Source organism: Molossus molossus, unplaced genomic scaffold (genome assembly GCF_014108415.1).
Source record: "Molossus molossus isolate mMolMol1 unplaced genomic scaffold, mMolMol1.p scaffold_m16_p_4, whole genome shotgun sequence".
NCBI lineage: Eukaryota > Metazoa > Chordata > Mammalia > Chiroptera > Molossidae > Molossus > Molossus molossus.
The window spans coordinates 87119616-87140414 of record NW_023425377.1 but is presented as its reverse complement, the minus strand read 5'-3'; the positions used below and the strand labels follow the sequence as shown (position 1 = coordinate 87140414).

At 36.9% G+C, this 20799-nt stretch overlaps 1 protein-coding gene across 2 annotated transcripts in view; it reads right to left on the bottom strand.

Moving 5' to 3' along the window:
• The window catches only part of HPGD (15-hydroxyprostaglandin dehydrogenase), a 31016-nt gene that overhangs the window by 7986 nt on the left and 2231 nt on the right, over positions 1-20799 (bottom strand). For both annotated transcript variants that reach the window (XM_036240631.1, XM_036240629.1), the window contains exons 3-4: positions 19299-19405; positions 12070-12166 (exon numbers count right to left, since the gene is read on the bottom strand). In XM_036240631.1, the coding sequence (XP_036096524.1) occupies positions 12070-12166; positions 19299-19405 (204 nt within the window). The remainder of the gene's footprint in view (positions 1-12069; positions 12167-19298; positions 19406-20799) is intronic.

Sequence of the window (20799 nt, the reverse complement as noted above, 5' to 3'; positions counted from 1 at the left end):
CTTGTGGGTAATGGTCTTTTGGATGGATTGTATGGAGCTGCTGTTGTCCAGGGCATCACCAAAATCAAGGTCCTCCCATTCTTTCAGCAGGTACCAGTTAGTGGCGATTTCAACCTCCAGCTTTACCTTAATGTTCAGCAGGGCCTCATACCCCTGGGTTTGGCACAGACCCTCTGCCCATGGCTGGGTCAGCTCTGACTCTAGGTGCAGCAGGATCCCATTGAGCTGTTCCATCTGCATGGCATAGCACATCTCCACTCCTTCAGGCTGTTCTTCAAACTGGCCTTCAGATTCCTTATTGAGTCCAGGTCAATGTCCAAGGACTGGACCATATATCTCATCTCCATGACTAAACTCAGTAGCTCCTATGTCAGTGGTCTGAGAGATGACCACTGTGGTGTTCTCCTCAGTATGCTGGGATGAGTACTTGTCAAGCTCCTCCCAGTTCTTCTCAGCCAGCTTGTCATACTGGGCCCAGATGTCTGCCATGATCTTGCTGAGATCCTGAGATATGGGGGCATCCAACTCTACGGTCAACCCAGAGTTGGCAATCTGATTTGCAGACTATTTACTTCCTCCTTGTGGTTCTTCTTCACAAAGAGCAGCTCCTCCTTGAGAGCCTCGATCTCAGTCTCCAGCTGTAGCTGAGTGACACTAGTACCATCAGTGACATTTGGATCCCATTTATGTCACTCTCCATAGACTAGTACATGGCCAACCCCATCTCATTCTTGACTCTGAAGTCATCAGTAACAAAACAGGCATTGTCACTCTGCAGAATAATGCAGGCATTGTCCACAGAACCTGCAAAGATCTGAGCCCTCAGGACCTTGATGGTCTTGAAATAATGCCCCTAGTCTCTGACCTGGGGTCCCTTCTTTTACATATGTTCCCAGAGTTTGCTCTCCAGTCTTTGATTAGCCTCCAGGCTTTTCAACGTCTCCAGGTAGGAGGCCTGGTGGTCACTCAGGCATTACATAGTCTCCTTCTCACTCTGGATGCCCCTATGCCCTTCAGACCTCCAGCCATCCTGAAGCCAATAACCCAGACCCCGGCTGCCCCACATGATGGTAGATTGGGACACATGGATCCAGGAACCCAAGTTCTTGGCACCTGCATAGAACCTGGACACACTACTAGACAGCTGGGGCAGATGACTTGGCGACTGTACAAAACCCAGGGTCCAATAGTTTGTGGAGAAGCTGGAGCAGATGCTGAAGCTTGTGTTGTTCAAGGAGAGAGGTCAAGACTCAGGTTCAAGCAGCACAACTGATTTTCAATGTAGAGATTTACTATCTCTACCTCAGTTTGTTTCTTTGAAAAGGTAAATTAAATGGAGGGAGAAAATGTCTTGTTCAAGTTTTTTGTTTTGTTTTTTTTTTACAATTACTTTAGGTGAACATTTTTCAGAAATCAAACATTTTTTATTGGTTCTCAAGATTCAATTCCTTCATAAGTATAATATTACTGCCATTGTGGTTTAGCTTCAGTATTGGCTAACCACACTTCTATTACTGACCTTAAACCCACACAGCATCGTATAATGTTTCTATGTGCTTCAAATAAAAATATGTTCTGACACTGGTAATAAGATCAACAAATAGAATTGTGCCAACTGTGCGGAGTGTGCATGGTATGACTCTGGGGTCACCATTCATGTGGTAGTTAGCATAAACAGGGTCCCCTAATGTTTGTGCAGCTTATAACCTATACGACCATACAGGTTAGCCCTTTATGATGGAGGATAGTGAATAAGCAAATGAGACTGAGAAGAGGTGAAGGGATCAAGCCAAAAAATAACCCTCATAGACACAGACAACAGTATGGTGATTACCAGAGGGAAAAGAGGGTGAGGGCAGGTAGAAGAGGGTAAAGGGGGGATAAACAGTGATGGAAGGGGACTTGAATTTGGGGAGTAAACACACAATTCAATATACATATGATGTATTATAGAATTGTACATTTGAGACCTATATAATTTTATTAACCAACGTCACCCTAATAAATTCCATACGAATAAAAAGAAAAAGAGATACTGAGAAGGAGGAGCTGGTAGGGATAGGAAGAAAACAAGCTAAATGTTGTGTCAGAGAAATTAACGATAAAAGTATTTCAAGAGACCTAGAGTGGTCACTGTTATTAAGTGCAGAATCAAATGAGAGTCACTCTCTTTGAGATAGGAACATGTCTCAATATCATTCATCGAAAAATAGTATCTCTTTTAGTCTGACATCTTTCTCCAGCTACCGCACCATTTCTCTTGACAACAAAACTACTCAAAAGAGTTATATTCATTCCCCGGCCAGTGTGGCTCAATGGTTGAGCATCCACCCATGCACCAGGAGGTCGCCGGTTTGATTCCTGGTTAGGACACATGCCCGGGTTGTGGGCCCGATCACTATTGGGAGGCATGCAGGAGATAGCCAATCGATGTTCTCTCTCATCAGTGTTTCTATCTCTCTCTCCCTCTCCCCTTCCCTCTTTCTAAAATCAATTTTAAAAAGTATTTAAAGCCCTGGCCAGTTTGGCTCAGCGGTTGGAGCGTCGGCCTGCGGTACAGAGAGACCCGGGTTCGGTTCCCGCTAAGGGCATGTACCTCAGTTGCAGTTTGTCCCCGGCCCTGGTTGGTCGTGTGGGTGGCAGCCACTCGATGTGTCCCTTCACATTGATGTTTCTCTCTCTCTCTCTTCCTTCTTCCTCTCTCTCCCTCCCACTCTATCTGAACAGAAAATGAAAAAATGTCCTCGGGTGAGGATAAAAAAAAAAAAAAAAAAAAGTATTTAAAGAAAAAAAGAGTTGCATTCATTGCCTCTACTCATCACCTCCCATTTGCTCCACAACTCACTCTAACCAGGCTTTCATCTGACCACTCCAGGCAAACAGATCTGAGGTTGCCAGTGACCAATATCTTGTTGAAGTTAAACCTCTTGTCTTTATTTTGCTTCATACCTTCCTCAGTAGCAACCAACACAGTTGACTCTGCTTGAAATAATAACCCTTGAAACACTTTCCTCTAAATTTACACTGGTGCCTTTCTGCCTCCCAGGCACTAGCAGCTCCTACCCGTGTCCTTTGTTGGCTCTTTCTAATTGACCAGATAGACACATGAATATGCTGGTCCTCTCTGCTTTTTCTGTGCACACTCTTTCCCTAGGTGACCTTATCCACTCCTTGGGATTAAATGCATTCTCTCAATTTCTGTATCTGTCTCTCTCTCTCTCTCACTCACACACACACACACACACACACACACACACACATACACGATTCTTAGATTTAAATTTCGGATCTCCAGTTAGGGTCTCTTACTCTTTATCAAGCTCCAGAGAAGGAGGTTTGGGTTTTTTAATGTCATATATTCCATTAGTTTTCTTCCCCAGAATATAGTGTGCACTAAGTCAAAGGTTTTATAGGGGTGAATTCATTTTAAAAATATGTATTTGGTACCAACTAAGTGCCAAATAAAATGAAAACATGTTTTAAATATAGTCAATTGAAACATATAAAACTCATAGGAGGACCACCATTTACCAGAATGTTACTCCTTATAATGCTTAGCCACTTAAAATGTCCTCTTAACTGAGTTTGTCAAGAGGGACTATAGCACAATGGTTTTGGACTTTGGGTGCCAGACTGGCTGAGCTCAAAGCCTGAATCCACTACAATGAGCTATATTAGCTTTGGAGGAGTAACTGCTGTGTAGACAGTGTTTTTCTTCTGTGAAATACAGTAGAGATAGTAACTACTATAAGTCTTGAATGAGCTAATTTACATACAATACTGAAAACAGGGCTTGGCATATAATGAGCACTACTATTTGCTATTCATTTTATAAAAATATAAATTAAAGTTCAACATTTTTTCTTAAAATGAAACATCTGAAAGTTCTGTTTTATAGGCTTATTTACCTATTTATCCACCTTGTACCTTTTTATGAAGATGTATTTTTTTGTATTAAAATGCCACCATTCTGGTAGAGTCCTAACTTGGTTTGGTTTCTGAACCTTGGTAAACGGTGGATTGTTGCCAATCCTAGTTTAAAAGGATTTATAGAAGGACATTTAAGTAAGATCGATGTGTTTAGTACCTTTCAAGTACAAATATATAAAAGTATAATAAAGTAGTATTTAAATATACTCTACTAGAACATGTAAAACTAATGGGAGGACCCTTGGGGCAGGGGTAGGGTAGCAAGCACTTTACTGGCTGAACAGTCAGCTCAATCCTACCCAATATATTTTTTTTTAATTTTAGAGAGAGAGATAGAAACATCAATGAGAGAGAACATCGATTGGCTGCCCCCCTGCGGATTGGGCCCACAACCTGGGCATGTGTCCTAACTGGGAATCAAACCAGTGACCTCTTGGTGCATGGGTTGATGCTCAACCAGTGAGCCAAACTGGCTGGACCAATTTCAGGGGAGTTTTACCAGTATAATGACATAAGACCAATAAGTTGATGGAATTAAGTTGGGTTTTTAAAACCTGCAAATTAATTCCCATATGCACAGGGAATTCATTTGTCTGAATGTTAAAGGACTTAAGAGTAACAACAAAGCAAAGGACTGTGATAATGAGACAGCAGGCTCTAAAGAGATGTCACTGTGTATAATGTCATGAGAGATATTTTATTTGGGCTTAAAAATGAATAACTCACATTAAATGAGGGTAAATTTTTAATACTTATTCTAAGACCACCATTGTGCAAGTTTACTTGTAAAACTGTAAAATGGTTTTGCTCAAAATATAACAGGTTTAATTAGAAACAGGTTTATGTCTGTCATAACTATAGTTTAGAAAAAAGATATCAATAGAGGGAGAAATTCTATCCACAAGGAGACATATTTTCTATAACCATTCAGGATAATAACATCAAACGACCACAGACTGAGGAGATAATTATAAAAAAATAATAATAAATGCCTGAACACTACATATATCATTATAGAAGAAATAAGGAAGTCATTTAGAAAAATAAAACATAATTTTTATTTCCACATTTGTTCTATCTTTTATATTCTTTCTACCCATATTTTTAAAAATTAACTTTAATTTCTAGATCTCATAGAAGATAAAAAGCTAAAAAAAAGACTGCAAAAACTTGAAATTTTCTCAGATAGGGCCATTGTACTGGATTATCAAACATATTTTTAAAAAGTAAATAAATAAAAACACTGTAAAATAAACTATACAGAAGTGCTAAAGAAATTCAACTTAGAAAAATATTGAGAACCTAAGGATATTGATCTTTGCCTGACAAACTTGAACTCGGTAGCAGTGCCAAAATAGCAGAAATCTGAATCTCTCACATTTTCTTTACCATTAAAAAAAAATCCCAAAGCTGTCTACCCATCCTTCTGTTTTTTTTTGTTTTTTGTTTTTTAACCATCACTTCTCTAATATGAAGGGAAAAAAAGAGAACTACTGAGAATCTATTTATGTTTGTGCAGAAGGCTGACAGAAGTAACTGGTGGACTTCCTCATTATGAGATTTTCCCACATAATAGAACATTTCATCTGTTGCTGCTTTTACCCTCAGTCTCATGTTTGACATAATCAAAGCAGGTCTGAAGTGTGACTTGACATAAAAAGTGGTATAAGCTTTCATAAAGCTACTACATCTTCTCTAATTAAAATCTTTCCAGGATGGTAACTTTAGGAATCAACATTGTTAATTCTCAGAAGATTGCTCTTAATTTTCCACCAAAACCCACCTTCCTGAAAGTTCAATCACTGTCTGTGCTGAGATGAGATTCCTAGCTACTGGAAGGATATCCCTTTGCAAACTGGAAACTGGCTCCTCAAAGTGTGGTCTGAGGATCAGAATCAGAATTTCAGGAGTAGAATTGTAGGACCCACCCCCAGACCCACTGAGCCAGAATCTGCATATTAACAAAGTCCCTAGGGAATATCTATACATGTTAAGTTCTAGAAGACTATTCATTTCCTAGTAGTCTTTTTATCCTCCAGGTTAGGAAACCCTAAACCTTTTGATCCACTCCTCAAAAGGCTAATTCATAACTATTTAATCTTTCCTACTTATTCCTTCTAGTTTATCTTCTTAATAATTTTACTGTATAAGACTTTAAAATGAACAGCATGGAGAACTTTGCCAGTACTAATCAAGAAAGGTGGCTCACATATTCATAACAGTTGGCATCAGACCAATTAAGATCCAGAAATGTAGGTTCATCCAGTCCATGACATATACTAAAATATAGCAAAATAAAGTTGCTTTTATTACTACTGCCAATTCTCACCACATTTTCCAAGTTATGAAAGTCTGTTTGATACTAGTTGTTCAACTCTAAATTGAATATTTTTAAATTGGCCTCTATTGTAGGGACTTAAAAAATTAAATGTGATATCATAAGGCTAATAGTTTATCACAATGCCTGGAACTTGGCAGTTGCTAACTATGTTGAGCCCCGAGCCTTATATTAAGCATAGTTGCACAGATACCACATGATTTATTTTTGGCCTGGAGATGAAGAAAGGTGATCAATGTTTTTTGCTTGAAATTTATGGTCTGTTGTGATATTCCAGTCCATGGCTCTTCAGGCCATGGGAGTCCCAACACCTTGCAACTCAATATCATATTTCTCTTTAAATGTCTATGCTATGCTATTTTGTTCTGCCATACTGATACAAGATACTGATTGTATAGCTCTTGGAGTAGAAACTTTGCCTGGTTACCTTTATGTCCCCATTTCTTTTCTGTGAATGTTCAATGTATGTTGGATTAACTTGGATTTATTACTCAAAGTGGTAACTTTAGCACTTCTGCCATTAAACAAATTGCAAGCTAATTATATTATTTGAGATAAAACTTACAGTGCAAAGGAGTATGTCCTTGGTTTGATAGTTAAGATATGCTAAAAATAAAATTATGATGTTCAAGTATTTTCTTGAGACTCTCATGTTTTCAACTCAGAGTAAATAAGGCTTTCATGAGATCTCCCACAAAATGCCAGCGAGTGACTTAGAGGCACAGAGACTGTCCCCAGAGCACAAGGACCTCAGTAGCTGAGTGTGTAGGCAGGTGGAAGCAGGATTACAGGCAGATTCTTTTCCCTGTGACAACTACTTTGCCCTCCTCACCATTTTGAGCAACTAAATATATAAAAAAACACACCTGACTTTTATGGGATGTTTTATGGGAACACAGGCATTTAATTATCTGCATTAAACCAGGCTCCACTCTTCTCTGTTGTTCCTTCCAACTTCTTTTACTAGAATGAATGTGATGAAATCAGTGCAGGTTTATATATTGTGTTTACAAATAAAAACTAATATAGAAATGTCTATGTGGTTAACAAAGATCAGAAGAACTTCTGGGCCTCCAGACTGGAGCACACCCTTCCCTCAATATGCTGAGGAATCACTCTCCACTCTAACTACTCCTATGTTTGTTAAACTTATTAATTGCATTTGATATGCGGTCTGCGTCAGTGGTCATTACTCATTAACATCTCTGCCCAAACCAGTGTGTCAAGGTTTTTACTATGACAGTGAAGGACTCCACGAAATCTATGCAAGAGATCATGACAGACTGGTTGAGCTGAATATAACCCACAGCCCTGCCTTAATAGTGTAAACAGTGACGGGGCACCGGGGGATCACAGGACAAATCTGTGAGGAAGGAAAGTTTGGAAAATCAAAGGGAGCAAACATTAGAAATACTTTCCCTAAAATTTTGTTAATTAGACCTCAGTAAAGCTGGGTGAAACATAATTTGACTCTAGCATTCCTCAAAGACTATTTTGATCATCTGACCTCTACCAACATGCTATGACTTCAAGGGTGTAAAGTTGTTGATAACATTTCTGAGAGGTCCTCATTTATCTCCTACTATTACAAAATTCTGAATTTTTGTCAAACGAATCTATTTCATTATGGAAAGAAGAGAAGCCCTTGGTGAGTGGATAAAACACAAGGCAGTACATTTTTATATTCTTTCTGAGATGAGGGCACCTTCGTGACAAAGCCCTGGGTGGGCGGAGAGGTAAAGCAGAGGCTGTCCAGGTTGGGCACTGGCAACAGGAAACAGTGTGAGTGCACCAGTGTGGAGGCCGAGCATTAAGAAGGGAGGGTGCTTTTCTTCATACTGATGAATGTACTGAATCAAGTAGAAGGGACAAAGATATAAGCTATTTAACCATTACAAACAGAGTCACCCTGCGTGTCAGGAAGCATATCAGAGAAGCAGTTCATTAACTGTAAGACTGCTAGAACGGTCATTTAAAACCAGAACAAGCTTATCATTCTATTTATATCCATCCGTTGTTCTATCTGCATGACTAGAGAGACGTCCACACTTGGTTCCAAATATTGGCTCTGAGATAGGTAAGAAGTGAGTTAACACCCAGGGGTGGGTAGTGTGATAAACCAAGCTCTTAGCCAAGAAAGCAAATTGGGCCTCTAATTGTAATGCCACTTCTCAGTGGCATGTTTTGACTTCAGTGAGCTCCCCAAATATTTTCAGGCCTTTACTCTGTGTGTCCAATGGGGCAAAAGTTTAAGATTTCACTGAAGGTGTAGAAATGTAATTTTAAGATGAAAGCATTGGCTTGCGTATACTGACAGTATCTGACAACCCCTTCTCACCACATTCTGGCCAATCGGGACTACTTATACTAACTCTGCCTTGATCTGAGCGCTAAAACATTACATTTCTCTTCTGTTTGCATTTGCATCACCCTGATTACTCATGAGGTTGACCGTTTATTCCTGTTTACTAGCCATTTGTTCTATCTGTTCTGTGAATTGTAGGTTTATGTTTTTGCCCATCTAATTGAGAATATAGAGGTCTAATTATCAATTATATTAACTCATTATATATTAACATTATTTTCACTTTTATTTTTATTTGTTCCACAAGAGCCATAAACATGAAGAAAGCTAAGGTATTTTTCTTGTTAATTATTATATCTCAGCAAAATATTAATATCTCTCCTCTCCTCTTTCTAAAATCAATAAAGAAAAAAATATTTTAAAAAAATGACAAAAGATCAAAGCGGTGCAGGGGCCTGAAGATCCTAGAAAATTACACTGGCTTAGTTATGTTGTAAGAATTCTGTTTTTACTTCACAGGCAAAGATGGATATGGCTAGAGAGATTAGCAGTCACACTCATAGATGGGAGAGTTAGACAATCCAGTGGTTAAGACACAAGACGTCTTTTATCAGGCTTGAATTCCAGCTCGACTACTTCCTTGAAGTAAAGGCTATTGGAAGAAACCAGAACTCTCCTGCCATGGTTTCCTCATCTACAAAATGGAGATTATAAAATCCGTTTCACGGGCTCATTGCGAGTGTTAAATGAGATAACCTCATACATAATGTTTAAACGAGTAGCATGTAAACAGTGAGTGCTCAATGAATGCTGATTATTATATGTTTAAGTATTCTTATTGGATAAAAGGCAGTACTATTTATGATCCTTAGGGCAAGTAAACCTCCTCTTATGATAAAGAACATCCTCCAGCGAGTCCTAAATTGATCCAACCCCGAGGCCTTCCATGCTTCCCAAGAAGAAATCACTGTCTCCAGAGATACAGGGCAAGGGGCTTCCCAAATAGGGCTTATGGTGCAAGCTTTGCTAGCCCTCTTAGCTTTAGAGAGAGGTCCATGCAATTGTCCCTTGACCACCACCCGAGATGTTTTCACATTTATATTTTAAATAAAACATTAAATATTTTTTGTTAATTTTCTAATCATTTATACATTTCTTTCTTATGGTTTTATTTTAAAATCATGTGGATTTTGCCTTGACAATTTACCATTAAGGTTTTGGCCTCCCAGAATCTAAAATTTGGTCCTTTCTGAGGCCAAATATGTTACCTCTTATCTCTTAATGTATACTTAGGATGGAAATGTTAGTAGGTGTCATATTAGGAATAATAACCAGATTATCCTGAACAAATTATAGAATTAGGCCTGTGATAACTTTAGGGATGTAATTTTGTCCTTAAGCAACCCAGAAAACGAGTCTTTTTTTCCGAGAACTTCTAAAGAAGATTTCCAAGTCTCCACTGGTGGCAGGTTTTGTTGGTTTAAGGACCATCTGACAATAATTCCCAGAGGAATAAGAAAAATGTTGAGAATCAGACACTGGTGTGGTCACAGGTACCTCCAAACCTGACTGCTCAGACATTACTGGAGCTGGGAGGTGGAGGACAAGGTCAGAGGGCACCTATTATGAAATGACTGCACTAACCGAAACCAACCAGATAATTTAAGAAAGTCTCACTATTTTTTAACATGAATAGTTTAGACTTGCTGTCACTATTGCTCAGACATCAAAAACTTCATAATGCCCCTTGAACTATTCAACAACCATTGATTTTTTTTCCCCCTTAGAATTTTAAAAGTAAGAGGTCTGGCTAAGTACCTCCAATGGTAATGTGGTATCAGCTGATAGCAGATCATACAGCCCTAAGTAAGCCTGTTTGGATTACACGTTGTGATAGAGACGATGAACTGTGCACTGGAATGTACTTTTCCTTAGGCACATAGCTAGACTGCATTTCCCAGACTCTCCAGTAGTTAGATGAGCCATGAGATCAAATTCCAGACTGGAATGTGAGTGTAAGTGAGGTGTGCCATTACTGGGTGGGGTTTTCAAAAGGGCAATGATGCCTCCTCAGTGTTCTCTTTCTGCAGGAGGGAAGGAGTCCACCGATGCCACAGTCATCTTGTGAGCTCCATGGTGAAGACACAGCTTCTGCCAGCCTTGTTTTCCAAATGACTGCATATGACAGAGGTGGCCTGCAACAAGAGGCTCACCCTGGGCTGATAGATGAATGAGGAATAAGAGGAGCCTGTGTTTAAGCCATCACATACTTGGGTCTATTTATGATAGCAGTTTAGCATTGAAGGGTGGCAGATGAGGCTACCCCCACTTTGGCATACAGATTATTTTTTGAGGCACAAAGACTTGTAAAACAGCAGGTGCAAGAAAGGCACTTGGACCTTCCCTTTCTTCCTTAAAGCAAGAGTTAAAAAAAAAAACTAATGAAAAAGATGCCCTACGTATACCAGGAAGAAAGAAACATTTTTATCACCAGAGACCAGGAATCAAGGCCAAGAGAAATCTGTACAAACAAACTTTGGTAAAATAAAATAACTCTTATCTTCTTTTAGCCTCCCTGCATATTGTAGTTACTTTTTCACAGTTGCTTCTCTTTGTTCAACCTCGTTTATAAACACTTAAGCCTAGCCACTTCTTTGGGTCTGCATTTTCCACTGGACGTTCCCATGTGTGTGTAAAAATCGGTATGCTTTTCTCCAGTGAATCTATTTCATGTCAGCTTGATTCTCAGGCCCAGCCAAAGATCCTGATAAAGTAGAGGTCGAGTTTGGCTTCCCAAAAGCACATGCCAACCAGTACATCTGCCATATTTTAAAACTCCATGTTCTTACTAAAGGCACATGGGAGTAGAGATACCTTGACTTTGTTTTGTACTTTTTTTTTAATCCTCACCAAAGGATATTTTTCCATTGAATGCTAGACAGAGTGGGAGAGAGGGAGGAAGGGAGAGAAAGAAACATTGATGTGAGAGAGACACATGGATTGGTTGCCTCCCGCATAACCCCAATGAGGCTGGGGATTGAACCTGCAACCGAAATACGTGCCCTTGACTGGACTCGAACCTGAGATCCTTTGGCTCATAGGCCAGTGTTCAAACTTCTGAGCCAAACTGGCCAGGACCATTTTGTACTTTTCACTTTGTCAAAGGTATTTTCACATATATTACTGATCAGGAACCTCACAATAACCTTTGAAAAATAGTAACTCTGGGAAAAATGTGTGTGTGTGTGTGCTTTTTAATAATATTGCAGTAAGATAACTTAAGAAGTCACAATTTAAAATAACACAAATAAACATATAGTTCAAATTTTTGATATGCAGTAGACAATTCTATAGAGCCATTGCCCCCCTCCCCCCAAAAAAACACACAAAGTCTCCACTTCAAACCCAAGATGATAATAAATATACTTTTGAAGATTTACTTTTGTGGTTCAGATCACCAATAAGAAATTATTATCAACAAAACAAGTGTCCTTACCTGCCAAAGATGACATATTGATAATGATGCCACCTTCGCCTCCATTTTGCTTACTCATGTACTCCAAACCAAGATAGGTTCCACTGATAACAGAAACCTAATCCAGGGGCATGAATGGGAAAAGGAACAGAGACATTATACTCTGTCATATAATCACAAACCATTATTCTTATTGCTATCCCTGGCCCCTGGCTAGATTTCTGCAACTGCTCTCAATAAAGGGTTTTGAAATGGCTCTTTATTTTAATCAAGTCATTGACCTGGGATCTCTTTTGTTTGCCTAAAGTTGTGGAGCTCATCACATCTCTGCAAAATTTCACTTAGTTGACCAATCTGAGATTTTTTGATAAAAATTGTAACCCTATGGTGTTTTGTCAACTTTAACGCAATTCTCAACATCTTGAAGAATTCTGTATACTTTTTCTTTTCTAAATATTAGATACAAAATTCATTTCCCTTTATTAGAAGCATATGGTTCTCTTCACCTGCTCTGTTTAATTCTCTTAGGTCTTGCAGTATATAATAGCAGATACCCTTAATTTCTTACAGTTTTCATTTGCTTTTTTCCCTAATAAAACCTTTTTTTGCATTTGTATCTACTTCTTTCCCACATAATACAGAGGAAAGTAATCTACCAGCTTTAGACACTGGTTAATCTAATTCAGTCATGGAAATCTCACTCCCTTTGCCAGTGACTGATTCAGGAGTTGGCAGTGCAACTCATTTCTGGCCAGTAAGACCTGAGGAGTAGCCCGCGGGAGGTGGGAGGGGTGGGGGTCTGGGCTGAGGAAGAGAGGTGGAAGAAGACACTCATGAGAAAAATTTTGTTACTTTTTAGAAAACCAGAAAGAAGTTACTACATTTCTTTTCTTTCCTTTTTTTTTTTGCATTACGCTGTATGGATGCAATGGCTGGAATGAATATTGCTAGCATCCTTACGAAGCTAGCATAAAGGATGGCAGGTGGAAGAGTAGTTAAGAAACTGGGTCCTCATGATATCATTGAGATGCGACATCAAACAGTCCTGACACTGCAATCCTGCTGTGTGAGGTCACAGAACTTTGAGCCAGTTCGAGTGGCAGATTTTCTGTTACATGGGACAGACCATCTTCAGTAATGTCTGTCACTTCATTGTGTTCATCATGGCTTACAAGTGTGCCTTTGATGGTTTATTCTGCGTCACTACTCATCATATGTATGCAGCTTTTCTGTTTTATTCTAATATTTAACAATTCACCACTACCCAAAACAACATGTGATATGAAACTTATATTGAAACTCCATTTTCCCTTTTAATTTAAGAACTCTCTCCCTTCCAATTCAGACTTCTAAAAGTTGAAAATTTTCTTTGGACATCTTAATTCTTACTTTTTTTTCATTCCTTATGATATTGCAAAGAAAATGGTACAATAGACAATGAGTTTGGAACTGAGGGTACATATTAGTGTTTACCTTCTTTTAATTTAAAAAGCCCCTTGGGAGTTTTTTTGAAAAGCATTCAGAGTTGCCTCTCTACCTAACAGGAGTTTAGAACAAAAGAGTAAATTCAAGATTCTATTCACTTAAGCCACGTGTCAGTTTGATATTAAGTAAGCTTAAGGAGGATGAGTAAAATCTCCGCATGGTTCCCTTTCAAATGGAAACACAAAACATGAACAGTTTATATAAGAAAGAGAAATGTAGATGGCTAAAATTACTGAAGGTAGTTAGATGTTGTTAGCTTCTGCCCTAGTCTCCAGCATGTCTGAACAGAATTTCTGTTTACGCGTGCTGGCACTATGCTTTTATTCTCAGGTATTTACTGTGCTGACACTCCACTTTTGTGTTTTCAACATCTACAAGATGCAGCCAGATAGAAATTTTGGGAATGTGTGAGCTTTATTGTAAATTAAACAACAAAAACAAGACTAATTCCCAGGTCTCTGGTGGAGGAGGAGAACAAAGAATAAATTTTCCATCCATCATCAGGGTAAGAACTGAGTAACTTTTCAAATGAAAACTTTCTTGGAATATGTCTACGTGACGAGGTCTAATGCTTTAGCTTTCAGGTTCTTGCCTTTTCTCCAATCAGTTTTCAAGGAATATGGTGATATACACGATCTTTCTCTTTCTGAAATCCTTTTTTATGTTCAACATTTTCCCACTTTGGCTTGTGTAGGGTGTAAATATTATTGTTTTCCCCCCTTGCAGAAATTACTTACAATTTAAGTTCTGCCTAACTGTAATAATAGTTCATTCAACTGGATCTCTAGTTACTATAGAATAGACATACAGAAAGTAGTTACTAATTTGATTTGTAATGAAGGTCTTAGTAGCCAAGAAAAGGGGTAAGTACGTTTGACAACAATGTTTCTATCCATTTCTTCAACTTTTAATTTTGAGGACAGAGGAACCCAACACACATAGAAATGAGTTAGTGAGAATGAAGAAAATATAAATTTTATGCTTTGGAGAAAAATGCAATTTATTGAGTGAATACTATGTAGTAGCACTGTGCTGGATGTTTCATACAAATTATGGTTTATTTAAGCTTACCCATCCTTAGAAGTTACCTTTATTTTTTCACAAACTGGGAAATTCAAGATCGGAGAAATAAAAGTTCATGAATTCCAAATTCAGGACTAAAATCTAGTTTTGACTAATTCTAAATGCCTACCCTTGCCAAGTTCAAATCTTTAGTCAACTCTTGTATTTCTGAAAAAGAAATCACCAACAAAAGCCATCTATTTTAATGTTTCTGTTGTTGTTGTTAATCCTCACCTTAGGATATTTTTTCCATTAATTTTTAGATAGAGTGAAAGGGAGGGAGAAACATTGATTGGCTGCTTCCCTCATGACCCTGATCATGGGCAGGGATTGAACTTGCAACACAGGTATGTGACTTTGACTGGGAATCGAACCCATGACCCTTCAATCTGCAGGCCAATGCTCTAATCGCTGAGCCGAACCCACCAGGGCTATTTTGTTTAATTTTTATTTGACTATACTAAGGGATTCAATATCTGTTAGTTATGTCCAAATTAGAGTATAAATCCCACTGTGGGGCGTGAATTATTTAGGTTTATCCAAACTTCAGAATGTAAAATAAGTACATTATAGAATGTCCTTATCAATATTCAAAGCTAATTCTACTTCTGCCCAATTGCTACAGTAACCTTTGATAAACATACAAAGACTTCTTTTTGAACACTCTTAGTAAGGCTGATGCGGTGGCTTCAGACTAAGGAGGAAGTACAGAATAACCAATGGAAACAAAAGACTGGGAAGAGGTTTAGTGTGTTTCTTGTGTGGGAACAGTGTTGAGGCAGAAGAATAAGGAAGAGGTAAGTTTGGTAAGAAGTTAAAGTGAAAGACAGATGCTAATACTATTTGGCAATACTGATGTATTAGGAAATAATCCAAACACAGTATTAAAACACAAAATTGAATATCCATGGATTTAAAGTATCATAGAATGGCAGTTTATTTAGACAATAAATATTAGCTGAACATCTGCTCTGTACACAAAACAATAATTTTCTGCCTTGAAAGAGCTTAGAGTATATGCATGTAAGAAAGTCATTCTAAAAATAATAATTTAATAAAATTTAAAAGTTGGTACATCACATAAGAGTAGTATGAATATGTCATATGAGATTTCAGAAGAGGGAGAGATGCAGTAAGGTCCTTTAACTAAATGGTTACTCTCTTACAAGGACAGGAACATATAAAAAATGTGCAAAGAACACATAGGATTGTATAAGGAGGCAAATTATATTCAGAACAGTGTCTAAAAATTATTATATAAACCAAAAGCAAATATTTGCATTACACTAACAGAGATAATCAAGTTGGAAAGTCAATGATTGGTCAGACTCCAATCTACTCTTGCAATGGGTGTCTTAAGTAGGAAGTGAAGTAACATGTTTTCTAGTTATATATGGGTAACAAAGGTTATATTTTGTTCTGTGTAAAATTAAACAATTGTCATCAGTCCCAGGTGTTAAGCTATGGAGTGGCCTGTATTAGAAGAGTCCAAAGAAAAATAAAGGCCAGCTAAATCTCATTAGAAGCAATCCAGGAGAGTGGGTCAAATGAAATTCCCCTGGTCTTCCAGAATTTTCTATTTTCAGATGTTGCAAGAACTTCCCAGTTTGGAGCAGGTGTTTACCCACCTAAACTATGTTCAAGCAAATATGCCCTCTCAGCTAGATGAAGACAGATAATTCGAATCCTTTGGGACAATCTCTTCACTATTTTTATGTTTCTTATATTTAACTCTGATCATTGCACTTTTCTAACATCTGATTTTTCAGAAGAAAGACACAGTAGGTGTCCATTATGAACACCCTGAATATAGGAATTTTATGCTCTAGTGACCTTTACTTAAAAAGTATCTGTAGCTACGTATTACTGATGAAACTATTATAAATATCAAGAGTGATGCTAAAGGGAGAAAGTTGCTGCGGCAAAATTTGTGCTTTTATATTAGGATAGCTTGATGCAAAGAAAACAAATTCTTGTCACTATGTGGTTTTGAAGAGTAGCATAAGTTTTTAAAACATATTCTTAAAAATTCATAAAACCGCCCTGGCCTGTTTGGCTCAGCGGTTAGAGCATCAGCCTGCGGTCCTGAGAGACCCGGGTTTGGTTCCCACTAAAGGCATGTACCTTGGTTGCAGTTTGTCCCCGGCCCTGGTCGGTCGTGCGGGTGGCAGCCACTCGATGTTTCCCTTTCACATGGATGTTTCTCTCTCTCTCTCTCTCTTCCTCTCTCTCCCTCCCACTCTACCTGAACAAAAAATGTCCTCGGGTGAGGATAAAAAACAAACAAACAAACAAACAAACAAAAAATTCATAAAACTCCCAATTGGCTTTATATTGTTTGTTTCATCTGACAACCAAAGGATATAAAGATATATGGTTCATAATAATTCAGTGTAACCACCAGAGATTAAATATAAAATGTACAATTTTCTTACCAGAAGAAGAAAATTAAAGTTATCTAATGGAATTTAAGAAAGAAATAGAGAACAAAAACAAAAACAAAAAGTTAGTAAATATAAAATATGAAATAAAGTGGAAGAAATAAATCTTATGAAAAAATAAAAATAAAAATAAATGACTTAAATTCACAAATATAAAAACAGATGTTCCAAATGTGATTTAAAAAAATAAGATCTCATAGTATACCATCAGCAAGAGACAAATTTAACATAAAAGTTTACTTACATTTTCAAAATAATGTAATAGAAAAAGGTATGTCTAAGTAAATGAAAACATGGAAACACAGAATGGATCAAAACATCATAGGTTGCAAAGGGAGATCCAACTTAAAAAAATCAAATAAAAAAATCAATAAATTACAAGCACCGGCAATTTATGGTCCAAATATTATATGTTTATAATATAGAGTCAGGCAGATTAGATTGTCATTTGAGATATGATTGCATTCTATTCAAAAATTAGCAGATCAAGGAGATAAAGTCAGCAAAGGAATAAGTGTCATTCAATCAAATAAAAATGTTATAAGAAAATAAAATTATAAACTAAAATCATTTATAAGCAGAGACACACAAATATAAAATAAAATCGGGTGTAATTAAGCAAACTTAATGATGTATTAGACATTGAAATATCATAGTAAAAACTAGCCAAGATAATTCTTTCACAATGAGAAAATAAAAATATAATTTTACTTTACTTACATTACTAGTTTAAAGTAGAAGAAAAATCATAGAATTGTCTTAACTCAGGAAAAGTAGTTGTCAGGTTTCTCTAAATACACACACACACACACACACACACACACACACACCCCAATTTATGGTCCAACTATTACGTGTTTATAATACAGTCAGGCAGATTAGCTGACATACACCAGAAAGACTTTGAAGGAAATTTGATAAATAGGTCTTACGATTATTTTGAAATATAATGATATCCAGGAACATTTGAAACAAATTTCAAAAAAACTATAAGGAGGGTGTCTGTACTTTCAAATGGTAGCTTTTGTTTCCACTTAAAGGAGTTTAGGCATCTATCAAATTTGGGGAGCAATTTTGTGCCCTTATCAAAGTGATGCTTATAGATTCAGCTCTTTTGTGAATTATTGTAATTGTCATTACACCCATCCAGGTATTAATACAATTAATGACTCCTGGGAATGTTGATTCCAGTCAAACATTTATTGACCAAGCATTTGTGCTGATTACTGAGAGAGGAATAAAAAAGAACATAACATAGTTCCTTTTTTGAAGGAGTTTATAACCTCCTAGTTGGATAGCGTGAAGTAGGGGCACTCCCTGTACTTTACCCATGCCCGCTTCTCAAGTGAGAATAACTTCAGCAAGGGCAGGGTGAACCCACGCACAGCTCAGCTGGGACATTTTGCTTCAGCTGAGGTTTGGGTTTTACTAAACCCCAATATCTTATGTCAAGTGTGTTTATAAAATGGGGTAACCAAAAAACATGTGATACAATGGATGTAACAGAAATTTTACTTTCTAAATTACATTTTTATAACTTAAGTAAGAGCTAAATAGTCATCAAACATTGTGAAAATTACACACATACACATGTACATACAGACACATACACACTAGGATAAAGATCTTAGTAATTACAAAGTTAAAAAGTAACTTTGGTCTTGTTTTCTGTTATATTACTGGAATTATATTAAGATTTATTTTTAAATAAATAAATGAAACCAGGGTTGGGAATTTTTTTTTTTTTTTTTTTTTCTGTAAAGGACAGGATAATAAATGTTTTATGGGTGTATCACAGGGCCTGTGTTACAATTACTCAGCTCTGCTATTGTGGCATAAAAGTAGCCAGAGACAACGTGTAAATGAATGACTCTAGCTGTCATCCTTTTCACATTTCTTTTCACTTGTTTTAATCATTTTCAATATAAAATCCATTTTCAGCTTGTGAGTCATACAAAAACAAATTGTGGCTAGTGTGGCCAGTGGGCCGCCGTCCACCAATTCCAAAGTAATGCAAAAAACTATGTTCCTTTTCATATTTTCTCATATTATTTTAAGACAGATTTATTTTCATGATTAAAAAATCTCTGATTTTTTTCTATTTGTAAAAGGAAGTGCTTTTTTTTTTCTGGCTTCCTGTAACTTCTCTTTTTCTATATCACAAGTCATTGTGTTGCTTCTATGAATATAAGAACCATTTTCCTTGAAGAACATCACATCACTAAATACTTTTAGTCAAGAAACATGGCTCCGATAGCTTACCAAGTTAATCTGCAGTGTTTTTTCCCAGTGTTTCTCATTATTCACTCCGGCGTTATTGACCAAAATGTCCAGTTTTCCAAAGTGGTCTACAACTTTCCTGAAAGTATCTAACATCAAAAAAGAGACATTATAGATTAGTTCTTACTTTCCATATATATGTAAGTAATGTCCTATGCCATGAAATGAATTTTTATTTATCCACCCTGATCGTGAAGATTATACTCTAGGCAGTGACTTCATGCCTTGCTCCTCAGGGCATGATTTGTGATCCAGCAGCATCAATCAATATCACCTGGGAACTTCTTAGAAAGGTGGAATCTATGACCACCACAGACCTACTGAATCCAGAATTTTAACTTTAATGAGATTTATAGATTATCTGTATGCACATTAAAGTTTGCTAAGCAGTAACTTAATGGTATAAATTTTAGAGAACTGAACCTCCTAAGCTAAGAGCTCTCAAAAGTCAGTTGGGCAGCCAGCATCTCTCTGTCCTTAAGAAGTTATTGAAGCTCTGTGGCGTAGACTATACAAATATAATAAGTTGTATTATCTTCATAAACTATAATATTAAACATGTCTTCTTGGGTACTCAAATCCATTCTCATAATTGTGGAAAGTTTTGAGATCCTAGTGAGTAAAATCAACTTTTCATTCAGTTGATTTTGCTTGATTACTGTAACTTCAATGTGTACTGTTTCCTTCTTTTCTCTTTGTCACAGTTATTACTACTTTGTATTACCAGTTTGTATAAAAACTGTGTTCAGCCAACATAAACTTTGCATAGATTCTGAGGCCTGCAGGTCACTCATTCCATTATCCAACTACATAGCCAGTTCTTACAAACCCACTAAACCAGTTCATACTAGGTCTCAATACCTTTGTATTGAGAAACACATTATTTCTCAGAGTTGACTTTTACACAGTTATATTGATTTAAACTGTTTCCCTGGGCCTACAATTGGTTCTAGTTCTATTACTTCAGACTGTCGATAACAATTCCAGTAGCTCTTCCAAATGACAATGTGTGTTCTCAGGTCTTGGGACCAACATATGAGTTCCTTGAATAAAGTACAGCCATAGAAAAAAAAAAAGGTAAAATCATAGAATTTTTAGCAACCATTAGACATATTGAGGAGGATATGAATTAATCAGTTCCAAAATAAATATATCCTTATACAAATTAATTGTCAAAAACAGTGTCAAGATTTTTTAATATGCACCATTTACAGTATCCTTTACCATATTAGAATGAAAAACAACAAAATAAAAACTGTTTACTTTTTCATGGAATTTTTTCAATGCTTCTTAAGATCTCACATTGATTCTAGTAGAAAACATCTAAGAAATATTCTCTCTCGTTTTTTTTTTTTTTTTTTTTTGTATTCCATCCTAATAGAACTCCACATCCACATGATCAGAAATTAGGCTATTAAATATGTATGTCTAATTGCTTCTTTAATTTTCTTTTCTCATTTTGGTCTCCACTGCATTTCTTATA